General features: G+C 42.7%; 1 protein-coding gene across 7 annotated transcripts in view; it reads left to right on the top strand.

Moving 5' to 3' along the window:
• Window positions 1-26,741, top strand: part of PAK1 (p21 (RAC1) activated kinase 1) — a 103,298-nt gene that overhangs the window by 65,730 nt on the left and 10,827 nt on the right. For all 7 annotated transcript variants that reach the window (XM_066175564.1, XM_066175567.1, XM_066175566.1 and 4 more), the window contains 11 exons: window positions 3,967-4,177; window positions 9,070-9,170; window positions 10,623-10,770; window positions 11,897-11,934; window positions 13,854-13,970; window positions 14,270-14,444; window positions 17,390-17,453; window positions 18,380-18,428; window positions 20,658-20,770; window positions 26,034-26,151; window positions 26,609-26,708. In XM_066175564.1, coding sequence (XP_066031661.1) covers window positions 3,988-4,177; window positions 9,070-9,170; window positions 10,623-10,770; window positions 11,897-11,934; window positions 13,854-13,970; window positions 14,270-14,444; window positions 17,390-17,453; window positions 18,380-18,428; window positions 20,658-20,770; window positions 26,034-26,151; window positions 26,609-26,708 — 1,213 coding nt within the window. In that variant the 5' untranslated portion in view covers window positions 3,967-3,987. The remainder of the gene's footprint in view (window positions 1-3,966; window positions 4,178-9,069; window positions 9,171-10,622; window positions 10,771-11,896; window positions 11,935-13,853; window positions 13,971-14,269; window positions 14,445-17,389; window positions 17,454-18,379; window positions 18,429-20,657; window positions 20,771-26,033; window positions 26,152-26,608; window positions 26,709-26,741) is intronic.

Here is a 26,741-nt window from a genome sequence, read left to right as displayed (position 1 = left end):
AGTCTGGGGCAATGATATGTAGCTAATGGGCTGCAAAAGTTGATGGGGAGGGACAGGGGTGCATTGAAGGCAACCATAACTTGACTACAGCAGTCACAGATTGCAGTATGTAATAAAACTTTTCACGATTACTGTGTGCTGAAACAACTCAAACTTTCAGTACTCCCAAATGTCCGCAGGAACAATAGTTCTACATTACAGCTATGCCTTCCTAGTGGTGTCTACGGAGTTTGGTTTGAGTGCCGGTATTTTAATATATATAATAGTTGAGAATAATTGTGTCTGCAGCTAAAATGTATTCCCTCATCTGACTCTGGTTGAAAAGTTCATGTGCTGTTTCATTGCTTCCACTCTTCACTTAATCACGCCGTGGAAACCTAAGATGGATTTCTCAAGGCAGAGTCGTGCTGGTGTGAAGAAGGAAATAACTCAGTGCAGTGATGCCTTGCATTCATTCCTGTTGGAATGGACTGTGCCGAGCAGAGTGACTCATTTCAGTGGCCTGGCGCTGATGTTCTGCCGGCTGGGGAAGCGACTGCCGGGTGCTCTGAATTTGAGCAGCGCCTACATGAGGGGGTTTGTTTAAAGCCTGCTTACATGTGAATTGCCAGGAGGTTATTTTAGAACAGAATTTGCACAGCCAGCTGGGCTGCAGTGCGGGAAATGGCTAACTCTGTAAGCACTTGGCAGGGCTCTGGGCTCTCAGCTTTGACTTGGGGGTATAATTCTGTCAGGGCAGGGGTTCATGTGCCCACTTGGAAACCAATAGAAGTTGAAAGTATAATGATGTTGCGTTTGACCTCTGTATTGCTGAGGCAGGATTCACTTAAACAGGTTTTCGGTTTCCCCTTTAAATATACAATAGCACAAGGCTTTTGGGAACCCTCTAGTGCTGTGATGACAGGGGATAACTTCTGTGGAACCAGTCTCTTGGTTTTGTGGATCAAGGGATTTCCCTCACCGCCCCCATCTCCAAACAGCTCATGTAACTCCAAACATAAGACTTGGATGAAGAGAAAGGACTATGAGCTTGAGTGATGGAGGGAAAATGAGAGGGTGCACTATAGGCTTTGCCTGCAGCAAAGGTGCAGTTATCAAATAGGTGTGAAACAATATTGTTTGTAAAACTATGTAACTTCTCAGCAGTTACTTGCTCTTTCAGGGAATAATGTAAGATAAACAAGAGCTTGTACTGTCAGTTTCTATCCCTGCGGTAAAACAGTATTTCACTTGTGCGCTATACTTTCTGACTGAGGGATTTTGAAAAGCTTTCTTATATTGAGGAAACTGAGAGCAGATGTCCCTGGGGTTTTGCACTGGTGGAACTGAGAGGGAAGGACGCTTGACATCCAGAGATTTTTCTTACACTATTTTTTTTTTTTTGAGGTTTTTCCTCATGTTCTTTTTCTTTCTCCCAACACTAGGCCAGCCTCTGCCTGTAATCTGGGTTGGGTTTTTTTTATTCTTCTTCTCATTTCTTTTTCTCCAGCCTGGAGCCACATACTGCTCTATTTCGGGCTGATGTTGCATCCATTCCCCAACTTAGTAAACTTTACGCTGTCCCCTGCTTAGTTTTGTGCCTCTGACAGCAGGTATACTGACCTCTCTGCTCAGTAGGAGAGGGACCCTGAAGTGAGTCAGTCTCTATCCAGCCATGCCTGCAGCTCCAGGAAGTCTGGCTGATGGGGGAATCTTTGGATGCACCTTTATTCAAACCCCCCATGGGGGTAAACCAGGGTGTTGGAGCAGCAAATGAGGTGCCACTCCTGGGGAGGTCTGTTTGGCAGGCACAGGGCTGCTAACATTCCTTTTCCTTCTGCTTCCCTGTTTGCAGTATTTTCCTAGCAGATTCATGGCAGATTGCTTTCTCATGGTTAAATAAGATCAAAGCAGGGAATGCATCTCTTGTGGGACACTGCTACTTATGTTGTTTCAAGTGGTTTAGCTGTGCCAGTTCAGTTCCAGCCACTGACGCTGAGATGTGCAAGGCCCATCAGGAAGGCCTCAGTATCTTCATGTTCCACAAGATACACGTGCAGCAGTGGCTGCCAAAATTATCCATTGGGTTTTAGCTTAGACTTTTTTTCCACTGCTTAGGCAGGGAGAGTATTCATTAGCACCAACCACTTCATGGCTGGCACTCCAGCTGTCACTTAGTTCTTTTCTATACCCAGGAATGGCATGAGGCTGAAGCATGAGTGGTGGGACATGCACAGGGCACATGCAAGGACACACCCAGAAAAGTGCACAGATAATTTCCCCCCACCCCTCCCAAATGCCAAAGCTGTCCCACCATTAAAATCAATCCCCAAATGCTAGTCTGTCATTTAATATTTCATTGCACAGCTATATTGGAAGGAAAATGGGGCTAGGGTCAGACCTTTTAGAAAATTCCCAGTGTGTGAAGTCTTGCCCAAAGCTTTATAGGCTGTACAACACTGCCAATCCTTCCATTTAAGGGTGACTGTGAAGAAACTGGGAATCAATCAAGTGGAAGCGAAGGTGAAGCTGCAGGCTGGCAACAGGGAAACTCTGCTCTTGGCAAAATCTGGCACATTGCTGCTGAGTGACTTCTGTGAGCAGTGTTTCCCTGCCTCAGTTCCCCACAGCAGCAAGAGCAGTGTGCTCTGGGTCCAAATCTTGCCAGTTACACTGAGGATCAGTAGTTTGGCTGAAGAAGACTTTGAAGGCTGGCTGGGTGCTGTGTGGCTATAGGACTGTGGGATCTGTTTGCAGTGTGACTCAGTGTCACACTGAGTCCAGCCAGTGGAAAGCAGCTCCCTGGCAGTCAGCAGCGATCTCAACTTTGTAACTAGACTTCTTACTTGCAGAGAGCAAACAGCTTCTGACTTTCTGCCACCCTGTAATTCTCCCTGAGTGAAACATCTTCTCTTACTGCTTGTGAAATTGGTAAAGCTGTTGAATTGCTTTTTCCACCCAAACAGAAACTGTTCCCACTTTGGTCTTTATTCAGCAGTTAACTCCCAACTTACTTTTGAAAGAAAACATAGTGCAGATGAATTCCGGTTTCCAGAAGGATCCTGCTGCAGCCGGGCTGTGCCCGGAGTAATACTGATCTCATTTGGGTGGAACAAGTTAGTTGTTGCTGAATAATCTATTACCCTGTTCCCAAGCTTCCGTCTTTAAATCTGCACAGCAGGGATTATTTACTTATGGATTTAAGTGTGTGTTGGGGATCTAGTTTTGTTTGACCCTCTCAACAGAACAAAATACAATCAACTTCCTGGGAGTTGGGGTTGCTCCTGAGGTGTGCTGTTACTGCAGAAAGGCCAGGGCTGGCTCGGCACAATCGAGGGCTGTGGAACTGCATCTGAGGTGATGTGGGTACAGCTCAGGGCTTCCCGGCCACCTCTGTCTCTCAACCCACTCAGCAGCTTTTTAGCAGAGGAGCCTGAGCAGCCGCATCAAAACTCTGAGTACAGGCTTCAGTCTCTATATCGTGGTGTGCTGGAGACTGATGCAAACCTTTTGACACAGTTTTTAGGAGAACTAGCATGGATCTGAGAGGTATTACCAACTCAGCAACTTGTTGGCTCCTCTCGAGTATCCTTACTCTTTGCTACCTCACATTTACCTTCCCACCCTGCACTTCTGCTCAATGGTTTCCTTGAAAATTGGTTGTATCCTGAAACAAGCTTTTCTCAGTGATCAATAGCTCTAATGCTTGAAAAAAATTTGGATCTCGGGTAGAATTTGTTTTGCTGACACAAATTTTTATGCTGGTTTTGTGTTGCTATCATTATCCCTGGAAGTGCTCAAAAACCCTGTGGATGTGGCACTTGGGCATATGGTTACTGGTGAATGCAGCAGTGCTGGGTTAATGATTGCAGAGGTTGCAGGTCCATCTGCAAATACCTGCTTATGATTTACTTGATAGTTTGTGATTCTAGTCTACAATAAATAAATAATTACGGCTTCTAACTTATTTTCTTTTCCAATTCCCAGTGACGGCCTCCCCAACTGAAGATGTCTAACAATGGAGTGGAAACAGAAGACAAACCACCTGCTCCCCCAATGAGAAATACCAGCACTATGATTGGATCGGGAAGCAAAGATCCCGGGACTTTAAACCATGGCTCAAAACCTCTGCCTCCCAATCCAGAAGAAAAGAAGAGGAAGGATCGATTTTACCGATCTATTTTGCCAGGAGATAAAAGTACAGTATTTTATCTTTTCTAATAAATGTTCTGTCTGAACATTGCTCTGCTTGAACATAGTCAAGCACTTGATGCTTAGTGATGGTTGAGGTTTTAGAAAATGTTTTTTTCCTGTACATCTGTCTTGGTAATTTTGGGGTGCCTTAGGTACAGTCCGTAGATATGCTTTTTTCTAGTGATTAATCCTGTAACATTTAATCCATCTCACTTTTTTTCATAAGTTCATAGAGTGCTAGAATTACTTGGGTTGGAAAGGACCTTAAGGATCATCTTGTTCCAACTCTCCTGTCATAGGCAGGGATATCTTGCACCAGACTGGGTTCCTCAGAGCCCCTCCAGGCTGGCCTTGAGCACGTCCAAGGATGGGGCATTCACAGCTTCTCTGGGCAACCTATGCCCGTGGCTCACCACTCTCATAATGAGGAATTTCTTTCCTAATGTCTAATCTAAACCTGCTGTCAGTTTTTAATCCAATCACTCTTGTCTTATCACTCCATGCCCTTGTCAAAATCCCTCTGCAGGTATCTTTTAGGCCCCCCTTCTTGTAGTTTTTTTAAAATTTATTTTACCTTTCTGATAAATCATGAGAACAGTGTCCCTGAAAACTGGGACTAGCTCTGTTACTTCCCAGCCTGACTTGTCCATAATGGTCTTGAAAATCATATGTTTTTGTGCCAATTACACGCTGGCCAATAAAGCTGGCATTGGCAATTGGTGAAGAGCAGAGGGTGGTCTTTTGCTTGTTTTGTTGTTTAAAAAAGCAACTGATTTGAGTTATGCAAGACTAACATGCAATATCCTACTAGACCTGTTGTATTTTGCCTCATGGCCATTTACTCTGTTCTAATGTCTGGGTCAGGCATTGGCTACTTGCTTTTAAGAACAATCTGTCACTGAAAATTCTTGCATATTTCTTGTGAACTGAAGGAGGTTTTCATGTTCAAGGGACTGTAACAGATGGAAAAAGAGATAGGAACTGTGAACTGTACATGAAATTCTAATTTTTAGGATGAGGATATTTTAAAAAAACCTTCTCTCTTATGAATCTTTTGAAGTGATGCAAAAAAAAAAAAAAAAAAAAAAGTCTTCATCCCCTAATATGTGCTGGTTTCTTTTTATATCTGACCTATTTTTTTGGAGTTCCTCTTCGTAATACATTGACTTTTTCTGTATTGCAATGGTTTCTAAGAGCTGGGTAGCTAAAGTCAGGACTAAATATCTTCAACTCCCTGGGATTCAGAAGTGAGGCTGCCTCCTAATTTTTATTAGTGAAAGGACTAATTGAAATGATAGCTTTACTAATTTAAATAAGCAAGGTGGTGGATCATTTTCAACAAAATGAATGTGGCATTCATTATTAGTATTCTTATCTGATACTTTTGGCAACTTTGGATTGTTTTACAAATGTGGCGTTTTGAACCTGCAGTCCAGAAACCTGTGAACTCAATGTTAAAAGTCTGCCAGGTCTGGGTTAGAACTTTCCATTATGAGTGTGAATCCTAAAAACGCTGCAGGATTTTTGTGTCGACTTACTTAAGGGAGAGGAGTTTTTAAGTCTCTAGGATCAACTGTTTCAGAGATCAAAGAAATCACCTGAAACTTGCAAAAGAGTGAAAGAAGTAGAACCTGAAATGCTAGTTTGAACTTTTTTATGAAGGAGAACTATGAACAAGGAGAAAAATGAAGGTTTGGGGAAATTTAGCAGACAGACTGCGACTGATCTGAAGCTGCCTATGTTTACTGAAGATTGGCCAACATGGCAGATGCTTCAAGACATGAGAGATTTTTGTTTAGCCAAGCCCAGCAGAGCCTTCTGTTGCAATACACCTGCCCAAATGAGAATGGTTGCTTCTGTCCTCTAATTCCTGTTGAGCAAAAAATTCCTTTAACACTGTCACCTTCACTTCAAATTAGTTGATTTCTATGTTATGAAAACTTCTTCTAGTCTCATGATTACAGCTAAATTCCTAGTGTGTCATGCTGCTTAAATGTAGAGAAATTCTTCAGTGTTCAGACACTTCTCCTTGGTTTGTGCCTGAAATAATTTGGGTGCTATTTTCTAGTTTGGCTGAGCTAAAAGGGAAGTTTGTTTCCATTCAGTTAGAGGAAAGTAATTTTGAGCAAATCTATGCTACCCCTGCACATGAACAGAGGTGTTGTGTAAGGGACACATGGGGCATAAATTCAAGGCCTCATGCATGTTTGCACACTTGCATTGAGTTATACCCCTTGCCAGGCAGCTCCGGAGGTGTTGTGCTCTGCCTGCAAAATTTAGGATGTAATTTGTAGTCCTGATTTCCTCTGTCCAAGCTTAAAGCACAAACCTGGTATTTAAAAAACCTGTTGGCTTAATACTGGATGGGTCCTGCCCAATGGGATGCAGAGCTTGTGTGACTCGTTGCTCTCAGCAGGACCTGTGAATATTTTGAATTTTCCTGGGCTCAGGGGACTCATCAGTTCCTAACTGAGGGTATCAGTCTGGCTTGAATGGGGCACATTTATCTCCTTTGAACTTTGCTGAGCTCAGCTGCACCTTTGAACAGAGGCAAGATTTTACCCACAAGGTGACAGTGTGCAGTAACCAGGAGTCCTTTCCATGGTGACTGGGAGCACTTTACTCCATGTCAGCAGTGGTGAAGACTTTTCTCATCTCAGTGGGCTTCAGGATGGCCTCACTGAGTGGTCAGACATCGTGCTTCACAGTTGCAGGTCAAGTTGCCAGAACATTGTAAGGAAAATTTATTGGAGGCTCTTGTAACAGCATTGAACATGGAAGGTTGTGAATGAGTAGGTGATGAGGTGTTTGTGGGAATAAAGCCTTTGGTGGTGGTAGGTAGGCCATCTTAAATATATTATTTCTCTTTTGTATTTTTTTAAATTAAGATTCTTCGAGTCTTCTTAGCTCATTGCAAGGATAATGCAATAACTTTAAAGGGCCATTAAGTGTTCAGCAAGATTGGGGGTGCCTTTCTCTTTAGTTCTTTTTCACTTATACCACCTGCTATGACGTAAATATTTGCTTACAAAAGGAATTGTGTTATTAACGGTTTAATATTGTTTAGGCTTCTAGATCTATCAGATCTGCCTGAATGTAGGAATGAAAATACACCTAAGACTTCTGGATAACAATTGAATGCCCTTAAACTTTTTTAGGAATATGTTCAACTCTACTGTGGCAGCCACCCTGTGGGTGTCCATGTGTAGATGTTCATTGTCCATGCGGAACTCTTACACAGTGGTGCTGGTAGAGGTTTCCTCTTCTTCCTTGCCTGAGCAACGGGCGTCTAGGCTGAGATGGCAGCTCAGTCTTTGGTTTGGAAGGGTGGCCTGATCCTGTAGGCAGACCTGTGGAATATGGTGCCTCTGATGGCACTCCCTGCACCTCTGCCTCTCAGTTTCCATCCAGGGCTAGTGCGTGCAGCAGCCTCTGTGCTGCAGATGCTCACCATCTGCTCACCAGCAGCTGCTCCTGTCTCCTCCTCGCTCCCCTCTCAGGGATGGCTCCTCCAGCATGGCTCTTTTCCCCTTGGCAACTCTGTCACTCCTCTGCGACTCAGCTTCCTCCATTCCCTTTGTTTGAAAAGAGGGATCAAAAACAGTCTGTTCCATCTTCGTGTCCCAAATGGAGCATCTGATTCTTTTCTTTCTCCAAAATTACTCTGTACAATTGTAGCTCTGCAGTCATACAGAGAGAAGTGCCAGAGCTGGTGCTGAAGAAAATGGGATTCAGTCCTTTGGGGCCAGCCCTGAGCCTCTCGACACAACCAACCACAGCAGTGTCTTAAATAATTGCTACACTGAATGTTAGCCTTGCAGGCTCCTCAAATACCTGGGGTTTGGCATTCATGTTGCCAAAAGTGCACTGGGGAATATCAGCCACAAAACTAATTCTGTTTGGCTTTGGATAAAAAAGGGGAGCAGCTGGGAAATGTAAGTGGTTTGCTCACCTTCTCCTGGATTCACTGATTTTATAACTGCAAGCAGCAGCAAAGCCAACTAGAATATGGTTCTTCCTTAAACTAATCTCAATTTCTTGAATACAATAAATATTAAAGGGAAGGTGGAGTCCTTAATACATAATGAATATGGATGAACTTAATCCAATGCATAATGATAATCTTGTTTGAAGACCTCAGTTTAAAATTTGCAAGGTTCATCTGCTTTTATATATTTCCTTCTCTGTTTCTTTATGACTTCTCCTCACCTGCCAGATTCTGCCATCTTGCTCCTGTCTTCAAAGCTGGTTATTAAAACCATCTTTAGTTCATTTTATGAGAAAAAAAAAAAAAGTGCTTTTGCTCATAAGATTTTATTGCAGAATCCCACATTATATTTAGGTTTCTTCATTAACTTTTAAGGAAATAGGATAAAGAAAGCAATTTCTAAGCAGTATTTGTAGTTAATTTTGTTCCTGGCTTTGTATGAGAGGCCAGTGTATATTTAAAAGCATATAATATTGGGGGGTTTTTTTAAGTTGCTTAAAACAACAAATAAAAAAGTGTTCAAAACTGACTGGCTTCTACTTGTTGCCCCTATAGAGGCTTTTGACTCTGACCTGTGTAAGTTTGAGTGGATATTTTAGGTAAATAGCTTTCATGCAGTTGAGTCTAGATACACTAGTTGATACTGTACATACTGAAAATATCAGTTTCCTTCTTTTATGTTTGTCCTGTGTTACAGGACTTTTATTTCTGTTGCCCACTCGCTGTGGCTGTTCTTCAGTGTGGAAAGGAAGTTCTTAAACTTGCTGTTTGTCTGCTTCAGATTGAAATCTTATGACTAGCAAAAGCTGGGGAGTGATTGTGTAGGTGAATTAGAAGCTATTGGGGAGATTTTAATTCTTGATGCATGTATGGATTTTTAAAATTGTTGTTGTTTTTGTCTCTTGCAGCCAATAAGAAGAAAGAGAAAGAGAGGCCAGAGATCTCCCTCCCTTCAGACTTTGAGCACACAATTCATGTGGGGTTTGATGCAGTCACAGGAGAATTCACAGTAAGTGAATCTGAAGGAAAAGAGAACTGTGTGGTTTAGTTTATTGCTAGGAGGAGCCAGGGCCCATTAATCTTTTATATATTAATGCTGGAAGGGCTATTACCATCATGTACTTTGATCTCATTTGAAACACATCTGCAGAGGTTACCCACTAATTCATGCTGAGAGGCTGTCAAACTTGGCACATCCCAGGAGCTCAGACAGCCAGCAAACTTTTGCTTTCCTGGTTTTTTGGCTGTTGTGGTCAGCTAAACATGGTATATCTCTTCTACCTTCCCATCTCTTCCCCTCCCTTCCTTGTCTAGAGCTGAAAGAGGTCTATGGCATAGCCTGTGTCCCCCAAGTGCGGCTCTGAGAGTTTTCCTTTGGGAGGCACACAGCTGTGTACAACTATTTAGGACGGAACATGTATGTGCTGCCCTAAGGCTAAATGTCAGATGCTTTTATGTGTGGTGGGGTTTTTTTCATTTATTGACATACAAAATACTGTAAAGACAGGGTTGTGTTTCATCATCATCATATTTTCATTCTTATTTTGGTTATGAGAAAGTATTTTCTGGCAGCAGAAGTTGTTTGTGAACAAGGTGTTTCTGCCTGTCTGTATTATGCTGCTTTTTCAGGGACTTTATTCCCCTACCCTGAACCATGTGTACATGTGTGTTTTGCATGGCAGCCTCTACACTTGCCCAGGTTACCCCCACGTGTACTAGTGGGGCATTACCTGAGGGGTGTAGCCAGCCATCCTTTTGAACAGGGAGGATAACTTCATTGCTCATGGATCCCAATCTCTGCCACTTTGTGCATACAAAGTGTCATCCCTGCTGGTGAGGAAAGGCACAAGTCTGGCTGCTCTCCAGGTGTGTTTATTTTCTCGCTGAAATGATGTCCCTACAATGAAATTCTGAGCTTCAGATGTGAAGTTAAGACCTCTGCTTTCCCAGCTCTGGTTACAAAGGGCCCCACACTGCTGTTACCAAAGAGCTCTAGTGCTACCAGAAGACCCAAATGAGTGTTGCATGTCCATTGTGCTGGAGGCCATGCAGTGTACGTTACCTCTGTAGTCTTTCTCCAGTATAAGTACGTATGTGAATACCTGTGCATAAAGGATTTTGTGTTTTGTTTTTTTTCTTGAGGCTTTTCCCAAACTGCAGCAATTGGGTCTTCTCTTTTCTGGTTTTTGAATTTTGGTCTGCAGAGGATATGGGAGTCACTCAGAGACCCAAAAGCAGAGTGATATTTGCATGCCCAAGTGTGATTTATAATACAGGCAGTGGCTAGGGAGGCACACAATTCACCACCTCTTTTTCTTTCCTCTCCTCTTATGTCCTCTTTTCTCCCTATTTCTCTCACAGTACTGTGTAACTCCAAAAGCAGGGGCAGAACTGTTGCAGTGGGCTTTTGTTTTGTGCCCATAAGGCCAGCTGTGTGTTAACAAGTTGCCTCTTCTCACAGGGAATGCCAGAGCAATGGGCACGTCTGCTGCAGACTTCGAACATCACCAAGTCCGAGCAGAAGAAGAACCCCCAGGCAGTGCTGGATGTGTTGGAGTTTTACAACTCCAAGAAGATCTCCAACAGCCAGAAGTACATGAGTTTCACAGGTACATGGTGGTGGTCTCATGTGGCTGCTACAGCTCTCCATGGTCAGGCCATGTGGGGTTTAATTTGTTTATTCAACAAGTAGGTCTCTCTTTTCTAGGAAAATGTGAATGAGATTTTCTTGCTGCTCAAGCACCCTTCTTCCTTTAAAATGGTGCTCTGTTAATCTGGATGCCCAGCATAGCTGCAAAAGAGGAGGTCAGTCAGCTGGCTGAGCCTCCCAAACACATACTTTTTCTGATGCTCACAGCCAGCATTTGGAAGGCAGATCCCAGGCTGCTGGGCCTGGGTTCCCCCTGATGAAAGTCTCCCTGGAGAAAACAGGCAGCTAAATTTTGCACCAGTTTCAGTTTGCAGGGTGGGTGTGGGTGTTGCTTTTTGTGAACTTGGGGTGAGAGTCTCTCTGCTCCCATGTGCCATGGTTGAGGAATATGCCTCAGCTGCCTGGGTGTTTGAAAATTGCTGGCTGGGTTCCTCTAAAAGGCAAAACTGCCAAGGTTTTGTGCCTCTTTCTATGGGTTATCGGCCCTCTGAAGGACATCTGTAACCACCACTCCTTTTCCTTTCAACTGCAAATCCTTCCCTTTCTAAATATTAACCCCTACTCTGGTTCTTTTAGGAGAATAGAACCATGTCACCAGATCTGGTGCTAATTAGGAGGGCTCCAAGTGGGGATAAAAGCACAAATATTCCCCATATGTGCCTGGATAGTCAAATGAGAAGCCCATCAGTTGACTTGTGGGGTCCTCTGTGCTATTCCAGGAAATTTAGGTGGCTGAGACTGAAAATTTTGCAGTCAGGAGTCAACTGCAGTTCCTCTGCTGGGGACTTAGTCCATTGATAATATTTTGTGTACGTGGATGGAGGACAATATTCATTCAGGTTTTGCTCTGGGCAGTTCCATCCTTCTGCTGCAGAGATTTGTGACTCCTGCGTTTGTCTGCATTTATTTACCCTCTGTTCCTAAATCTTGTGGGGTGCAGCTGGTTCTGGGAAGCTAGAGTTAGGGAGCTAAGTTTGGGAGCATCCTTTTTTTCCTGCCTTTTCTGAAGAGAGCTTGTCCCTTGCTCCTCTTGCTCCTCTCCCCACTGTTGCTGCATTTATAACTCATTATTATCTGTCTTTCAGATAAATCAGCAGAGGATTACAATTCATCTAATACATTGGTAAGCCTGTCTCAAGTTTGGGGATTAAAAAACTTGCAAAAAGTAGTTAATTACATGTAAACTTGTAGTTTGCTTAGTATTTTAAAATCTGAGCCATATGTATTTCTTTAGTGTGTACATGTTTATAAAACAGGCATGCTCCAACAGGCATGCTCCTTTCACTTTTCTTCCCAACTGGTGGGGAATAAAGCAGATGTAAGTAGGATTTTTAGTGAAGAGTGCATTAGTGAATAGAAATTAGTGAATTAATTAGTAGAAATAGCTCTGTTTTCATAGAAGTTGGTCTTTGCCTATACCTAGAATTTAATAACCATGCTGCTATCAAGTTTTACATCTCTATAAACATCTGTGACATAGCAAAGTTTATTTACTAATCTGCAAGGTTTGATTTGCCAAAGCTAATGTTGATTAACCAGACTAATCTCTAGCAGAACGGGAAATAAAAGGTTTTCCTTCTCTCTGCTTGACCTTTACTCAGCCCTTGCCAGGGCAGGCACCACTCCTATTTGCTTTGTTAGGGGACATGATACATTTCTGTATGTGCCTGTGAGATGGAAGGAAAAAACTTTCATTTTAAGATGGTTCATAAAAGCCCACAATTCCCTTATGTCTTGTTTTCTCATGGCTATATCATTACCTAGAACTGGCTTACTGTGATCCCTTCCAAAAGCAGGTTATTCAGATCTGATCATTTAGGACTCTCTGTAAAAAGAAAAGGAAAATATTTCTGCCAGTGTTCATTATTACATGTCATTGTATGTCAGTCCTCAGAAGTTTCAGTATCTGAGGTTGTAATTTTAAGTAAATCCTGATAAAAGCAGTAGTTACCAGTCTACTGAGAGAGCCTGAGGGAGGGCATTGGGTAACCTTTAATTTTGGGGATATTCAGGAAGCTCCCAGTACACAGGTTTTCCTGATGCTTTTAACAAGCTAGGCTTTTGTGTTATGTCAAGTGCATTTTGACAGTTTTTTTTGTCAGGATGATGGTGACATCAAGTATTTTAGGCTTAGTGAAATACTGTGTTGCTTTCCCCTCTTTCTGAGGACTTAAATGCTTTTCTCCTGCCACTCTTAGGGAAGTGATGATGCTCAAACGGAACTGGTCTAGTGGGTTGAAGACCTCACCAAGTTTATTCTGAAATGTTTATAGTGTAAGGAATGTAATGAACTTCAAATCCAGTTTCAAATGTATAAGTTTAAAAGCTACTCTTCCTAATCACAGTATTGCAGAAAATTCCAGATAATTTTTAACCACTTATAAAACTATTTTTAAACAAAATAATTCTTCCTATTTTTTCCATAATTTTTAATGTGAGGAAGTAATTTTAAAAGATATTTGGAAGTATTTTGCCAGATTCTTCTTCCAAAATCTCACATTAATTATTTAGTTCTCAATCACAATACCAGAGGCAATGTTAACTTGACTTCCTGACTTTTGGAGAAAGCATTAAGACTTTGATGCAAATTCTAGCATTTAAAGTCTGAAATCTTCCTACTGAATGGTCAGGGTTTGAGGCAAGCAACAAACCTTAAGAAACAGTATGAATTAGGGACAGGTATTTCTAAACTTGAGTGTCCCAAAACTTGATGATCAGCTGTGTGGGTATTGGGAAAGCAGTGAGAGAACCCAGGTCTGCTCAGGCCCTTGGGAAGAGTATTGGTGTCACTCAGGCAGATGAGGAGCTCTGTCTGAATGGTTGTGTCAGGCAGTGCTGGACTGCACATCTGTTTCCTATGAAGACCCAGGAACTTTGAGTTTTGAATTTTTCAGACACTGTAACTCACCAGCTTGTTCTGATTATTGTTTTTCTGCACTTGCTTCAGTGTAATCTCTGTTAGGAGCTTAATCCAGTGTTTGTGATTTTGTTTATAACTTGTGATTGGGTTTTGATTTTTGCTATTTGTGTAACTCCATGCAGAATGTGAAGGCTGTCTCTGAGACCCCTGCAGTGCCCTCAGTGTCTGAAGATGAGGATGATGAAGATGATGCAGCTCCACCCCCTGTGATAGCTCCGCGACCTGAACACACCAAATCTGTGAGCAGAAATTCTTTGTTCAGCCTGCCCTGCTGCAGTCATAGTCAGGCCTTGACTGACTCTGCATGGATTGATGCTGAGCCCTTCTTGGGAGCAGGAGGGGGGCAGTGGGAGCCATTCCTTCTGTCAGAGTACCTTAGTGTTGTCACCTGCCAAGTTGTGGGGGGGATAAGTCCTTGATTAGTGATGTTAGTTGCTAACAAAGCAGCTATAGAAATGCATCCCTGGCAACAACAATAACAAGATGAATAGAAGTGTTTATCTTCACCTGACTTGTGTGTTTTTCTCAACAAAATTAGATATACACCCGCTCGGTGATAGACCCCCTTCCTCCGCCTACCAGAGACGTGGCCACCTCTCCCATTTCTTCTCCCTCGGAAAACAGCACAACAGCACCTGACATGCTGGTCAGGAACACAGAGAAGCAAAAGAAAAAGCCAAAAATGTCAGATGAAGAGATACTGGAAAAATTAAGTATGTCCTTGTTCTTTAAAAAAGTTAAATTCCAGGTCCTGCTGTCTTGGTTTCTCAGAATGTCAATAAGCTGAAATGTTTCCCAATTTAGTGATCCCTTACCGAAGACATGGGCACACAGTCACGACACAAAACTGGGGGCAGATGTAAGGGGTGAGCTTGAATTCAAGCTGAGCACCTGTGATGCTGGCTGAAGTCCCCAGGGAGTTAAAGATCCTCAGGCTCTGCAGAACAAGCCCTGAGCAAATAACATCTATTTAACTGTGAAGTCTGAGATCATTCCACATCTTATCCTGTAGCTCTGAAGCATGAATGATTATATTGCAATGCTAGACATAAGGTGTCTAAAAGATGGAGAGAAAATTAATGCATTCCCAAGTTTGCCTTCCACAGCATCATGGTGTAAAGTGACTTGGTTATTTTTAAGTGCTTTAACATTTTGTGGCTAGCCAAATTGGTGGGTTTTTTCTGAGAAAAATTCATCAAGTCTCTCACTTGTGTCCTCATGTCTTTAACAGTTCCTACCTTCAGTGCAAGTGCTCCTCTGCTGCCTGGTGGTTTTGGGTTGTGCTGTGGCATATCCAGCAGCTGAACCAGCTCTTTCATGGAATTGACTGCTATCCTCAGCCTGGGCCAGGTTTTATTAGAGTAGAGCATTTCTAATTCGTTGAACTGCTAGTCCTGTATTAGTTACGTCCATACCTTGCTTGTCAGTTGACTTGACTTCTGTTAGCACCTCTGTGATAAGCACCTCTGGCCTCTTTGGTTTGAGGGTATATTTGTCTGTATTTTAGGAATAAGAGTCTAGTTAGATGTTTACTTAAACTGAGGATATTACTTTAAAAAAAATTAAAATAAGTAAATGGTATCTGAATAACTCATTTCTCTAAATAAAGCCTAAATTAACCTGATGGCTTATTAACTGGAGCTGCTTGTTATTGGAAAAATTCGTACCCATTGTTTCAAAACACCAACTTCACTCACTCAATCAGCAGGATCTTTGTACCATTAAGCATTCAAGACATTTTTGTGACCAGGTAGGGTGAGCAGCAACTGTGGCAGGAAAAAAAAAAGTGCTATTCTAATAAAAATACACCCACTTCAGTCATGCAGAGAAGTGCAAGTGCTACTTTTGGGAGTGTTGGGAGGCAGATGTACCTTCTGACACCTTGCTTGCTCCAGGTGTCAGCTTCTATATTTGGACTAGTCAGAAAAATGTTATGAAGTTCTAATCTTTAGTCTTAATCTAAGTAAAAATGTCTTTCCACTGAGGGCAACGGAGCTGTACTTGTGCAGACAAGCAGCCTTTTGACATTTTAGTTTGAAATGTAACTAAAATTATTAAAACTGTAAAGCAAAAATATATTGACACGTTCTACAGATGTGCTAGATGCATGCAAAGGTTAAAAGGAGGCTGCTCAATCTCTGCCTCTCAGCAGAAACACAGCATTGGTGCAAACATTAATGAATCCTGACCCGACTTTTTGGAAGGTAGGAAACACCCCCCCATTTTAAAGTTAACAGCATTAAACAGGGCAAAACTGGCAACTGCCACTTGTCCCCACAGCATTCTGTCTAGTCCTGGCCTTGGGGAAAGATTTGCAGTCAGAGCTTGTAGCCTGTGTTAGGCTTTGAGGGAAAATTTCTGAATATTTGTTTAGAAATACCAGTCCTCAGGTCAAGACAGCATTGCTTCTGTAATTGTAGAGTGAGTTTTGGAAAGCCAGATTTCTCTTCCTGCCCTCCTCTCCAAACATGGGTGATATTCCTTACTTCTGCCTCTCTCTGTCCTAAACCCTCTGGGTTTGGCTGCTCTCCATTGCTGAAAATAGCCTGCTCTAGCTCTGCTTGCTACTGGATTTCTTGGCTTAATGACCACGAGCAGTTTCTTTGCCAGTACACATCTGTTAAGGCTCAGCCCCAGACCCTGTGAGAGCAGCACCATATGTTGGCAGCTTCGGTGACTTGCAAACACCAACTCAGATGCCGCTCTGCATCCCTTGATCCTATTAGCCACCCTGGTGCTGTTAGAGAGGAGACTGGCTCCCAGCTGAGCTCTAGAAATTGCTGGCTCTGGTTCCTTCACCCTAAAAAGTGTGTAATTCTTGCCTGCCATCAGGGAGTTATCAATATCAGTTAAAGTTTGCAGCCACTTGCAGCCCCGTGCTGTGGAACACCAGGCAAAGTGCTTTTCCCTTTGAGGAAGGCACTTTCTTTTGGTTTTGGGAGAATGAGCTGAGGTGGTCTCAGGTTGATCTCCAAAACCAGAGGGCTGCTGGTAGCTGCTGCTAAAACCTTTGGTGACTGTCAGGTTCCTGGAAGAGCAGCTGAGCATTGCCCAGGAAAGGCCAGGGGAGGTTTGGCTCTGAAGGGTGTCTCTACCTTCACTGGGTCAGTAAATGGTTGTGGTTGTGCTGATATGAAAACACCATAAATATATATTTTTTTTTTTTTCCCTGCTACAATTTGTCATGGTGTAAGGAAATCTTTGACTAGTTTTATAACAGGCTGTTGCCTCCAAGATGATTGAGAGCCCAGCCTCCAAATTCAGAGACATTGCAGTCCAGGGGCATCTTAGATCATCCAGGGAGTTGAAGCTGGGAGTGACTTTAAATAGCAGGTTTCCAACAAGTAATTGTTTTTCCATGTGTTAGGCCTGTGTATCTACATCCTGCACCTAGTAATGACTGCCAGCGAAGATTGAATATTCTTAATGTCTGTATCCCATAATTTCTGAAGGGAAGTTCCTGGTACAGGGCGATGCTGCTGCTGTATGTGAATAAATAACTGAACACTTCCTTGGTGTCCATGTGCCTCTGGATTTCTGATGAGTGGTTCATGAGACAGAGCCTGCTGTGGTGGATGGAGCTCTTCTTACAGCTAGTTCTTATAGCTGTATGAAAAAAGGACTTGAAGAAAATCCTCTTGGTTTTTGTTTTTTGTAGGAAGTATCGTGAGTGTGGGTGATCCGAAAAAGAAGTACACAAATTTTGAGAAGATTGGACAGGGGTTAGTATGTGCTTCTCCTCTGTCCTAAACCTTGCATTTCCTTATGCTAAGAAAAAAACACTGCAACAAGGCTAAGTTAGCTTGCTGGAAATGTTGCTGGGGATACTTTGGAAAGTTTATTTTGTTTGGTTGTTCATTTGTTTTCTTCTTTTTGTTTTTGGTTATTTTGCTGGGTTCCACGTGCCCCCCAAATCTTCTCCTGTTCCTGGCAAAGTCACAGGGACTGGGTTTTTGTGTAGTTGCGTTGTAATATAAGAAATTATGCCATTAGATGATCGGGTTGATAAATACAGCTACAAGCAGGGAAAGAACTGCAAGACCATCTTCAGTTTACAGATTTGCTTCTGAATCAGCTCCCCTCAAGGCATGTGCTGTGCCCCTCTAAGCAAGGTAGGGGGAAAGTAGAGGTTGTACGAGAGACTGTACTGAGGCAAAACTGCAGATCTGCAGTCAGGTCTATGTGCTGAGGCTCAAACTCCTGTTTGCCTCACTACAAATGCCCCATATGTTTACTTCAGCTGATCCTGTTGCTCTGTTGTGTTGGGCATTCTCTAAGCCAGGATAATGTGGTCATGCCACTTGAAATGGAATAAACTCACTGTCCTACAGTTTGCTGGTTTAGCAGCAAGGGTTTGGATGGATGACCATAGCATCCCTTTTTAGGAGCTTTTCTCCCTGTAAATCCTCTGGCTTCTGCCTCAACAACAGCCTTGTCTCAGAAATATTTCAGATGATGTTTACCACTAGAATTATTGCATGTAAAGGAATGACATTGAGAGCACTTCAGAGAGACAAGTGGGAAGGGGCATGTGTTAAGATATCACTTTTATTTTGAGACACTAATAAATGATTTTGTTTTTCTTTTCTCTGTTTTTTGGTTTTTTTTTTTTTGTGTGTTTGTTTTTATTTTTATTTTTTTATTTTAGAGCCTCAGGTACAGTTTACACAGCAATAGATGTAGCTACAGGACAGGAGGTAAGTGCTGCCAGAGTACCACAGCAGTGGATTTTGGATTGTGTCCCAAAAGTTCAAGTTGTTGTTACAAAATAAGGACTGTCTTTCAGGGATTCATGGCATCTTATTTTTAATGAGGTCTTTGTTTACTTACAAATGAGACATGGTTGAGTAGTCTGAGAAGAGAACTGGAAAAAATGACTTCCCAAGTTTTGATTCCTGAATCATTTCATATTTATAAAGATTCTTTCTGTGATTGCAAAGGTTAGAAGCAAATATTTGGACTGGGCAGTTCCTCAGTAAAAGTTTCTCTTTTCTTCCTCAAGATTGCTGTCTGTCTCCATGCAAACTCCTTTATTTTTCCTCTGCTCCTTTGCTTTCTACACTCATACTATTTAACTTGCATAGAAATGGTTCCTGTCCCACCCTTTGCCCACTTACTTTCTGCCCTGGAATTGTGAGACAAGGAATGCCTGCCTTTCCTTTTTTCCCCTCACAAATATTAAAAAGTACCATGCTTATTGCCTGCATAATAAACCAGTAGTGATGGATATGCAGCATCTATGGAAGCCTTTATTTTACATGGAGGACTTTTTAAAAGATGAAAGTTTGTGTTATTCCAGGTATATTTATGGAATTCTGCAACAATGTGTGTCTGCTTTGCATTTGTACAATGTAAGAGTTATTCACCTGTAAATTTCATAATTGTGCTTTTTGCTGAAATGCCTTCACCTCTTTTTCAGTTCCTGAAGAATTAATGCAGTTTAATTGCAGCATTTAAGGAGGGGTTCTCATATTTGTTTTGAAACAATGAGAAATTTTATAGGAAGGGAAGTCCTTTGATGACTTTCTGCTTTATTTCTGGATCCCTTGGGGTGACTCCCATGTGAAAATTTGAACTCTTGTATTACAACAGACTTTTAAATCATTCCTATTACACTAGTGTGATCAGGCCCTGAATTTTTAAATCTGCATTTGGGTTTGCTGTCACTTTGTCATGCTGTTGCTTGTTCCTTTCTATGAAGTGCACTAAACTCAGGAGCTCAGTGCAGGGAAACACTGGTAATTTCTTTATTTGCACAAAATGCTTTCCCTCTCTTCTTCATCTTTCATTCTTCTCTCTGGTCTTGTATAAAGAGCATCATGGGGTTTTTGTTTTTGTCTTCTTTAAGTACTCTTTGGCAGCCATCGTGATGACTGTGGAAAACCAGCATGTCTGTCTGCTCTTGCCTTCTCATGTGTTGGGATTTTTGTATCATCTTCCCTGCTTTACTATCAGAATGCTAATTGTATCCATTTATATTGGCACTCTGTGGCTTCTTGTTTTTGGTTTTTTTTTTTTTTTTTTTTTTTTTTTGAAAATCCTTGTTTTTGAGAGTTACTGTACTTGCTGGCTCCCATCCATTCATCCAGGCTCCTTTCTCTGCACATAGCTGTTTTGTAAAGGTGTAGTTTCACTTCATTCCTTTTGCCTAAATATTGTACCAAGTACTGGTAGTGTGGAAACTTGAATACAAGAGTTAAAAATGTGTTGTAACCTTCCTGCTCTTTGCATACCTACATGTGGAGCAGGTATCCTAAAACAGGGAGAAAGCTACTAAACCAAAGGGCTGCAACTGACAAATCCATCCCTGTTGCCCTTCAGGCATGACTGGACATAAAGCTGACTCCAATTCATTTATTTTCAGCCTTATATCTAAACACTGGTGCTTTTCTCCCCCATGTCTTGTTGTGACAAAAGAAATAGAGTTACTACTTCGAAGTAGTAAGCATGGTTGTGTTATTTACCCACCCTACTTTAGATTTCTAGAAGCTGAAATTTGCATGGGACCAGGGAAAAAACACCAAAAAAATTTCAGAAACATCCAGTTAAAAATAAAATTAATAAGAATCCTATCAGAAATGAAAGGTTTTTGACATACCAGTCCATATGAAGGTAAGGGGATCTCTGTGTTACCAAGAAACTGTAGATGGCTATCCAACTGTGACATTAAGATGCAGTATGAGAATGGCAATTCCCCTTGTTCTTTTTTTCATTAACAATCATCCAGCATGCGTGGAAATGGACTGGCTGCAGGAACTTGCAGAGTTATGGAATGGTAATTCGGTAGCTAACAATGAAAAAGTGACCTCATGATGAAAAGGTGTTTTTTTCCTCCCTCATGTGGATGTGGGACTAAATGGACAGGTACTGACAGGTTTCTGGGGGACTCCTACAATAATGCTTTACTTGACTTCTTTTCACTGCAGGTTGCAATCAAACAGATGAACTTGCAGCAGCAGCCCAAAAAAGAACTGATTATTAATGAGATCCTTGTGATGAGGGAAAACAAAAACTCCAACATTGTCAACTACTTGGACAGGTATGTCAGTATTTGAAGGGCTCACAATGGGACACTGGAAAACACTTCCTTGTCAGTGAATTAAGGGTTCCTGGCTCATGCAAGTGTAAGTGCAAGTGTTGGGCAACCTTGCATTGCTTAATGCATGTGCCATGGTGGGAGTGTGGGTGGCCTGGTAGTCTCTCTACAAAATGAGAAGAAAGAGGTATCTGTACCAGTGTTAAAGGGATGTCTAGGCTCCCTTCAGAGGTGCTGGCAACTAAGGTCCTGTCAGGACTTTATTTTTCATCTCTCTCCTTTGCCAAATTTGACACAACAAACTTCGTGCTTATTTCTTTTCTGTTACTAAAGGAGAAATAGAAACAGTGTGAAATGTATTATTTCTGTTTGCTTTCCTCTTCTTTTCTTTTCTACTGACCAGTGCTGGTGCTCTGCTGCTAGAGGAGCAGACTGCTTCCAGAGTTAGATGTAGTCATTTTCCTGTGACTGTCCATTGAGGTTTTTGCATAGTAGCAGGACAGCAATGAGGGTGAATGACACGTGACATATGACTTGATGTCTGGGGAGTCCTCAATGCAGCCTTGCACTATTTTAAGGGCACTTGTAAAAAGAGGGAGAGTGACTTTTAAGGCTGATAGTGATAGAACAAAAAGGAACAGTTTTCAGATAAAAGAGGGTAGATTTAGGTTATGTATAATGAAGAAATTCTTTACTGTGAGGGGTGGTGAGGCACTGGCACAGGCTGTCCTGCCAGTGTTCAAGGCCAGGTTGGGTGGGACTCTGAGCAGCCTGGAGTTATGGAAGGTGTCCCTGCCCATGGCAGGGGTTTGGAACTGGGTGGTCTTTAAGGTCCCTTTGAATCCAAAGCATTCTATCATTCCATGATGCTGAAAGCCCAACAGGCAAAGGCATTTCATGGTGGCTTGAATTCACCATCATCATCACAGTGCTGCATTGTGTCAAGCCTGTGTCACTCACTTGTTAAAACTATAGCTAGTTCCATTTGAGCTACAGCAAGATTTTCAGTCTGCTGCACTCAACATCTGAATGTAGCAGTTCTGATGAACCACAGGTTTGCCTTATCGTAAGGGTAAAGACTACTTGGATTAGTTGAGCTGCAGACTTTAGTCTTGGCAGCTTGGGTTTTTTGGAAGATACAATGAAGGGATGTGGCCTAGCATCTCTGGAAATTTGAGAGAGTATTTCCACACTTTTTTGCTCTGAGTGTATGTCAAAATCTAATCAGATGTTTCTTTAATAGGTTTCTTTTGCAGGCTTTTAGTATTTTAGCCAAAAAAAGGTGATACTTATAAACTGAAACAGTTGTTTTGCTGAATTTTTGTGGTGCTGTGTCCCATGCATAGCTGTAAAGAGCTACTTTGTTGAGGAGACAGAAAGTCTGCTCCTGAAATTTTTATGATCGAGGTGTGTGTGCAGGGAACTGATGCTGGGCACACGCCCTCTTCCTAGAGAGAGGAGAAGAATGTTACCAGTGTAAAACAAAACAAGTGGTTAAGAATTGCATCTGGGCTAGAACTTTTATTTTCCTCTGGCTCTTCAGAGGCTTTGTTTTGACAAAGCTGTTTGAGAGACAGGCTCTCTTCCTGTTAGAGAGCATTGCTGTGTGCATGCCCCTGCCTTGGCTAGCCAGTGCATTTCAGCTGCAGGATAGCTCCACGTCCTGCTGTCTTGTTCAAACTTTCAGCAACAAAAGCTCCTGCTTTTGTCCTCCACTTTCACTAATCTTTTTCAGAGGGGTTAGCTTTTGTTTGAGTGCTGCACATAGACAGAACAACTGGGATGAACATGGGGTTCTTGTGGCTGTTACGCCACTTCAGCTCTGCAGCTGAAGGATCCTGTTGCTGGGGTGCTGTGTCCCTCCTGCCTGGCCTAATGTGCCTGTGCTTCCCAAATGCTGAATTAAGCTGATATTTGGATGCCACTTGCTGGCTTCTGCCTCCTGCTGAATGAGGTGGAGGAAGGGTGTGCTGCTCACTGTAGGGCCTGGTTTCTGCTTTGTGGTTCTGTTTCAGTCTCTCCCTTTCTGAGTCAGTAAAGGGAGCTGCAAGGTAGTTCATTGGCATAAACCAGCTCTCTCAGCTCCTGCCCTTATGCAAGGGTTTCCTGTGCTTTGTCCTCTGTTTACTGCATGGCCTACTTGCTTGTGGTTAAGCAGCTTTTCTGCTGCAGACGTAGTGGCCAGCATTCTTAAATATCGCACAAAGGTGTGCTGTGATATTTAAGATAGTGACGTGGCTTAATTCAGCTGTACTTGGGAGCTGGGCGTAGAAGCATCTGGCTCTGAAGACAGTGACACTAGTCTTCTGGACAGACAAACAGCCACTTGTGCTGAGTTACCTGCTGGAGTTGCCAGTTCCTTTCTGCTGCATGAAAGAGGCCCTCAGAGCCCTACTTCTAAATTCAGCCATCTAAACACAGGCATCAGATGCCCAATGCCAGGCAAAGCAAACTCCTGCCCTTTAGTTTTGTTCTGAAGAACTCCTTGACTTAATAATCCCCCCCAAAAAGTCATAGCCTCTGTTATCCCAACCCCAAACTGTAGTAGGGATGGATGGTCAATGAATGAAGCTGAAGATGTAAGACAGTCATGCTACAAGAACACACTGGTTTCTTTCCAGCCTACGTTCATGTTTGCATGTAGAAGGCATGTTACTGGTGAAAAATCCTGTAATGAACTTGCACTTCTGGGAAACTCCAAATTCCATCAATTTTATCAGTAAAGAATGTGTATATGAGATAGAGAGGGCTTGGTGAACAACTCCCTAAGGTATCTTAAGTGGAGGCTGAGGAACACCACACAGGATCAGACATTACCTGCTCTTGCAGATGGATGAAGAGAAAGCTGTAGACCATTTTCTTCCTCAAATATTTTCATCAGGTTTTTCTTACTACCAGCTTGTTTTGGAAGGTGACTGTGGGTTACAATATGTGACACCACACTGTGCCTGATGTCACATCAGAGCAGTGTGTAGGTGTCTGGACTTCATGGTGGTCTCTAGAACTGCTGAGAGAGTGGCTTTGAGTGCTGCCTGCAGTGGGCAGCTCAGTGACTGAAACTGGCAAAAGAGTGGAAAGATTCCTGAGACAGCACCCCCTGAAATTACATTCCTTTGGTGACAGCTGTCTGGGAGCCACTGTTAATTTCACTTCCCTGTGTGTTATGTCAAATCTATCAATTATTGAGTTGCCAGAGTCTTGGCACATGTTTGTGGCTGCTCATGGCTCAGCTTTGGTTTCACAGTGTGGTTCTTGGCTCCATCTGTTTTGGCTGCAGAGAGATACCAGCTTGCTCCCAGTGTGTGGAACTTAAGACTGTCATGCCAAGAGCCCATTCTGCCCTCATTCTTAGAGTCAGATGCATTTGGGCTGCAGAGAGTGGATTTGAGCTGCAGAGAGTGCTACTGGCAATAAAGAGAAACCTTGCAATGTCCATGGTGGGTGATTTGTTGAAAGGGTGCTGATAAAATCTGCAGAGAGCCTGATTTGGCAGAAGTGAAGTAGCTATGGCATAGGGGCAGGAAGGAAGAGTGTGGATGAAGTTGGGCTTTCAGAGCCCAAAAAAAGGTAAATGACCCACAGAGTTAGCAGGAGTTCTTCTGAAAGCAGTCTTGCTGCTCCTCTCTCACTCAGAGGGGCTGCTCTGCAGGTGGTACTGCTATTTCTGGGGTCTGTAATGCTGGGAAAACAAAATGCCAGTGCATCAGCTTCTGTTCCATAGTGGAGTTTGAGACCTCTCTGCTGTAGGAGCACAGTCCTGTGCCCTTGGGCTTTGTATCCTGGAAGAACCTGCAGATGTCACCTCCCTACACAGTCTTCAGCATCAGCAAACCAAGATGCCCACTTTGTCCTGGAATTAAAAGCTGTCCATAACTGCAACACTACTGTCATCCAGGTATAGCTCAGACCATTATTATTAATTAGGCAGATTTTTTTCATCAGCCTAGTGTTCTCAGTGTGTCCTTTGGGGTAAATACCACACCTTGCTCACTCCTGTGATGTCTCACACATCTCTGTCTACTTTCCGTGCCAAGTTTAATGGCTTCTTTCTCTTTTACTATTTTTTTTCTACTTAATTGGTCCCTAGTACCTATCCCAGCTTTTGCATTTGGCTCCTGGCAAATTCATACCTCAGTGGGATCAGTCTTTCATAGCAAAGCAAATGCATCCTTGATGACCTCAAATGCCAGATGAAGCTTTTAATTAGATTCTCTGCCCTCTCACTTTTGACTCATCTGTCCACTCACTTGAAAAATAAGAGGACAGGCTAAAAAGGTGGGTTTTCAAACTGATTATTCCTTCCTTCAGGAATGTGTCATCCTGATGTATCTGTCATGGAAGTTTGTGTTGATGGGTCCAAAAAGGGGCAGAAATGGTTGGTGGGGTTTTTTTTTTCACTTTCTTAAAATTATTTTTTTGTTTCTTTTTAATGATTCATTGCTGAAGTCTTCATCTCCTGTCTTCCACTTTTAGGCCTGGGTGCACACACACTCAGCAGAGATGAATATCCCAAATGACTGAGAAAAGCCACTCTCATCTCAGCTGTCTCCTCCCCATCTTCGTATGGGCCTTTTTGAGAAAAGACCTGCCTTTTGGAGGTTTCCTTTTTTTATTTTAAGTCTTTAGAATTGCTGTTTCATCCACTAAGGTGTACTCCTTTGCCTTTATGAGTGCTTCTGAAATTTTCAGACCAAATCACAGACTGGTCTGATAATGTGGAAAAGATTGAGGTGATTTTCAAATGCATGATGCTTAAAAAAGAAGTGCTCTTTCATGATTGATTGTGGGTAGGCATCTTTTCTGTCACCCAGAACTGCCCCTGGGATGCCAGTAATGAAACAGCCCCCAGCTACCTCTTCCAGTGCAAGAGACCTCAGAAGCCATTGCTGCGTGCCAAATATCTGGGTTGCATGCTTGGACCCTGTCCTGGAGTAGTAGCTCTTTACCTTCTCTCCCAGCAGCAGGAGCAGTTGTAAGGTCAGGAATCCGTCTTAGTCTGCATCCTTTCCATGGCAGAAAAATTCAGCCTTGCTATTATGGACAGGCGACTTGTAGCCAGCTCTCCCACTACATCTCTCCTCAACTTTTTGTGCTCACCCTTCTCTTTGGTCATTCAGGTTGTGATCGGATGCTCCCATGAACAAAAAGTACCAGGAGCACGTGGTTCTCCAGCACTGTTAAATGCAGCTCGTGTTTTTATTGCAGTTGTAAGAGAGCTTTAATACCCTGTGCATTCTGTTTTTAAAATCTGGCTTGGGCTCTGCAGTTACCTTGTAGGAGAAGAGCTCTGGGTGGTGATGGAGTACCTGGCAGGAGGTTCCCTAACCGATGTGGTGACAGAGACCTGCATGGACGAGGGACAAATCGCCGCCGTGTGCCGGGAGGTAAGGGGCACCACTCACACTCCAAGGGAGCTCTGGTTGGGAGTGGGACACAGGCTTTCCACAACCTGTCTCTGACTCCATGGAAGTGTTTTCAGTTTCTGTAATGTGACAGTCATTCTTCTAGGAGATGGATTTTGCCTGTGAGGTTGCAGCATACAATTCTAATGCAAGCCTCATGTTTCACCCCAGAAGAAGGAACTAGAGTGGAAAATGGGGGGTGGGATCCTCTTGGTTTTGTCTGTTTTTCAAGTCTTTTGGGGCTAACTTGTCCTCCTAGGACCTGCTGGTCCCAGTGTTACATGTCTCTATGGCCCTGCACATACTGAATATATGAAAAGGTCCTAACACACTGCGCCCTTACTGCCAAAAATGCACAGTCTCTTTGAGTCCTTTAGTTGGCTAATTGGGACTGGTGAATCATTTCATGCACAGTAAGAATATCTCAATTATTTTTCAGTGTCTCCAAGCCCTGGAATTCCTTCATTCAAACCAAGTTATTCACAGAGACATCAAGAGTGACAACATCCTGCTGGGAATGGATGGCTCTGTCAAACTAAGTATGCAGGGAACATTACTGCTTGTGACTTATC

The sequence above is a fragment of the Chamaea fasciata genome, unplaced genomic scaffold (genome assembly GCF_029207755.1).
Source record: "Chamaea fasciata isolate MVZ Bird 193981 ecotype frontalis unplaced genomic scaffold, bChaFas1.0.hap1 SCAF_2, whole genome shotgun sequence".
Taxonomy (NCBI): domain Eukaryota; kingdom Metazoa; phylum Chordata; class Aves; order Passeriformes; family Sylviidae; genus Chamaea; species Chamaea fasciata.
Note: the sequence above shows the minus strand (reverse complement) of the source record. Positions and strands in the feature narration are given on the sequence as shown.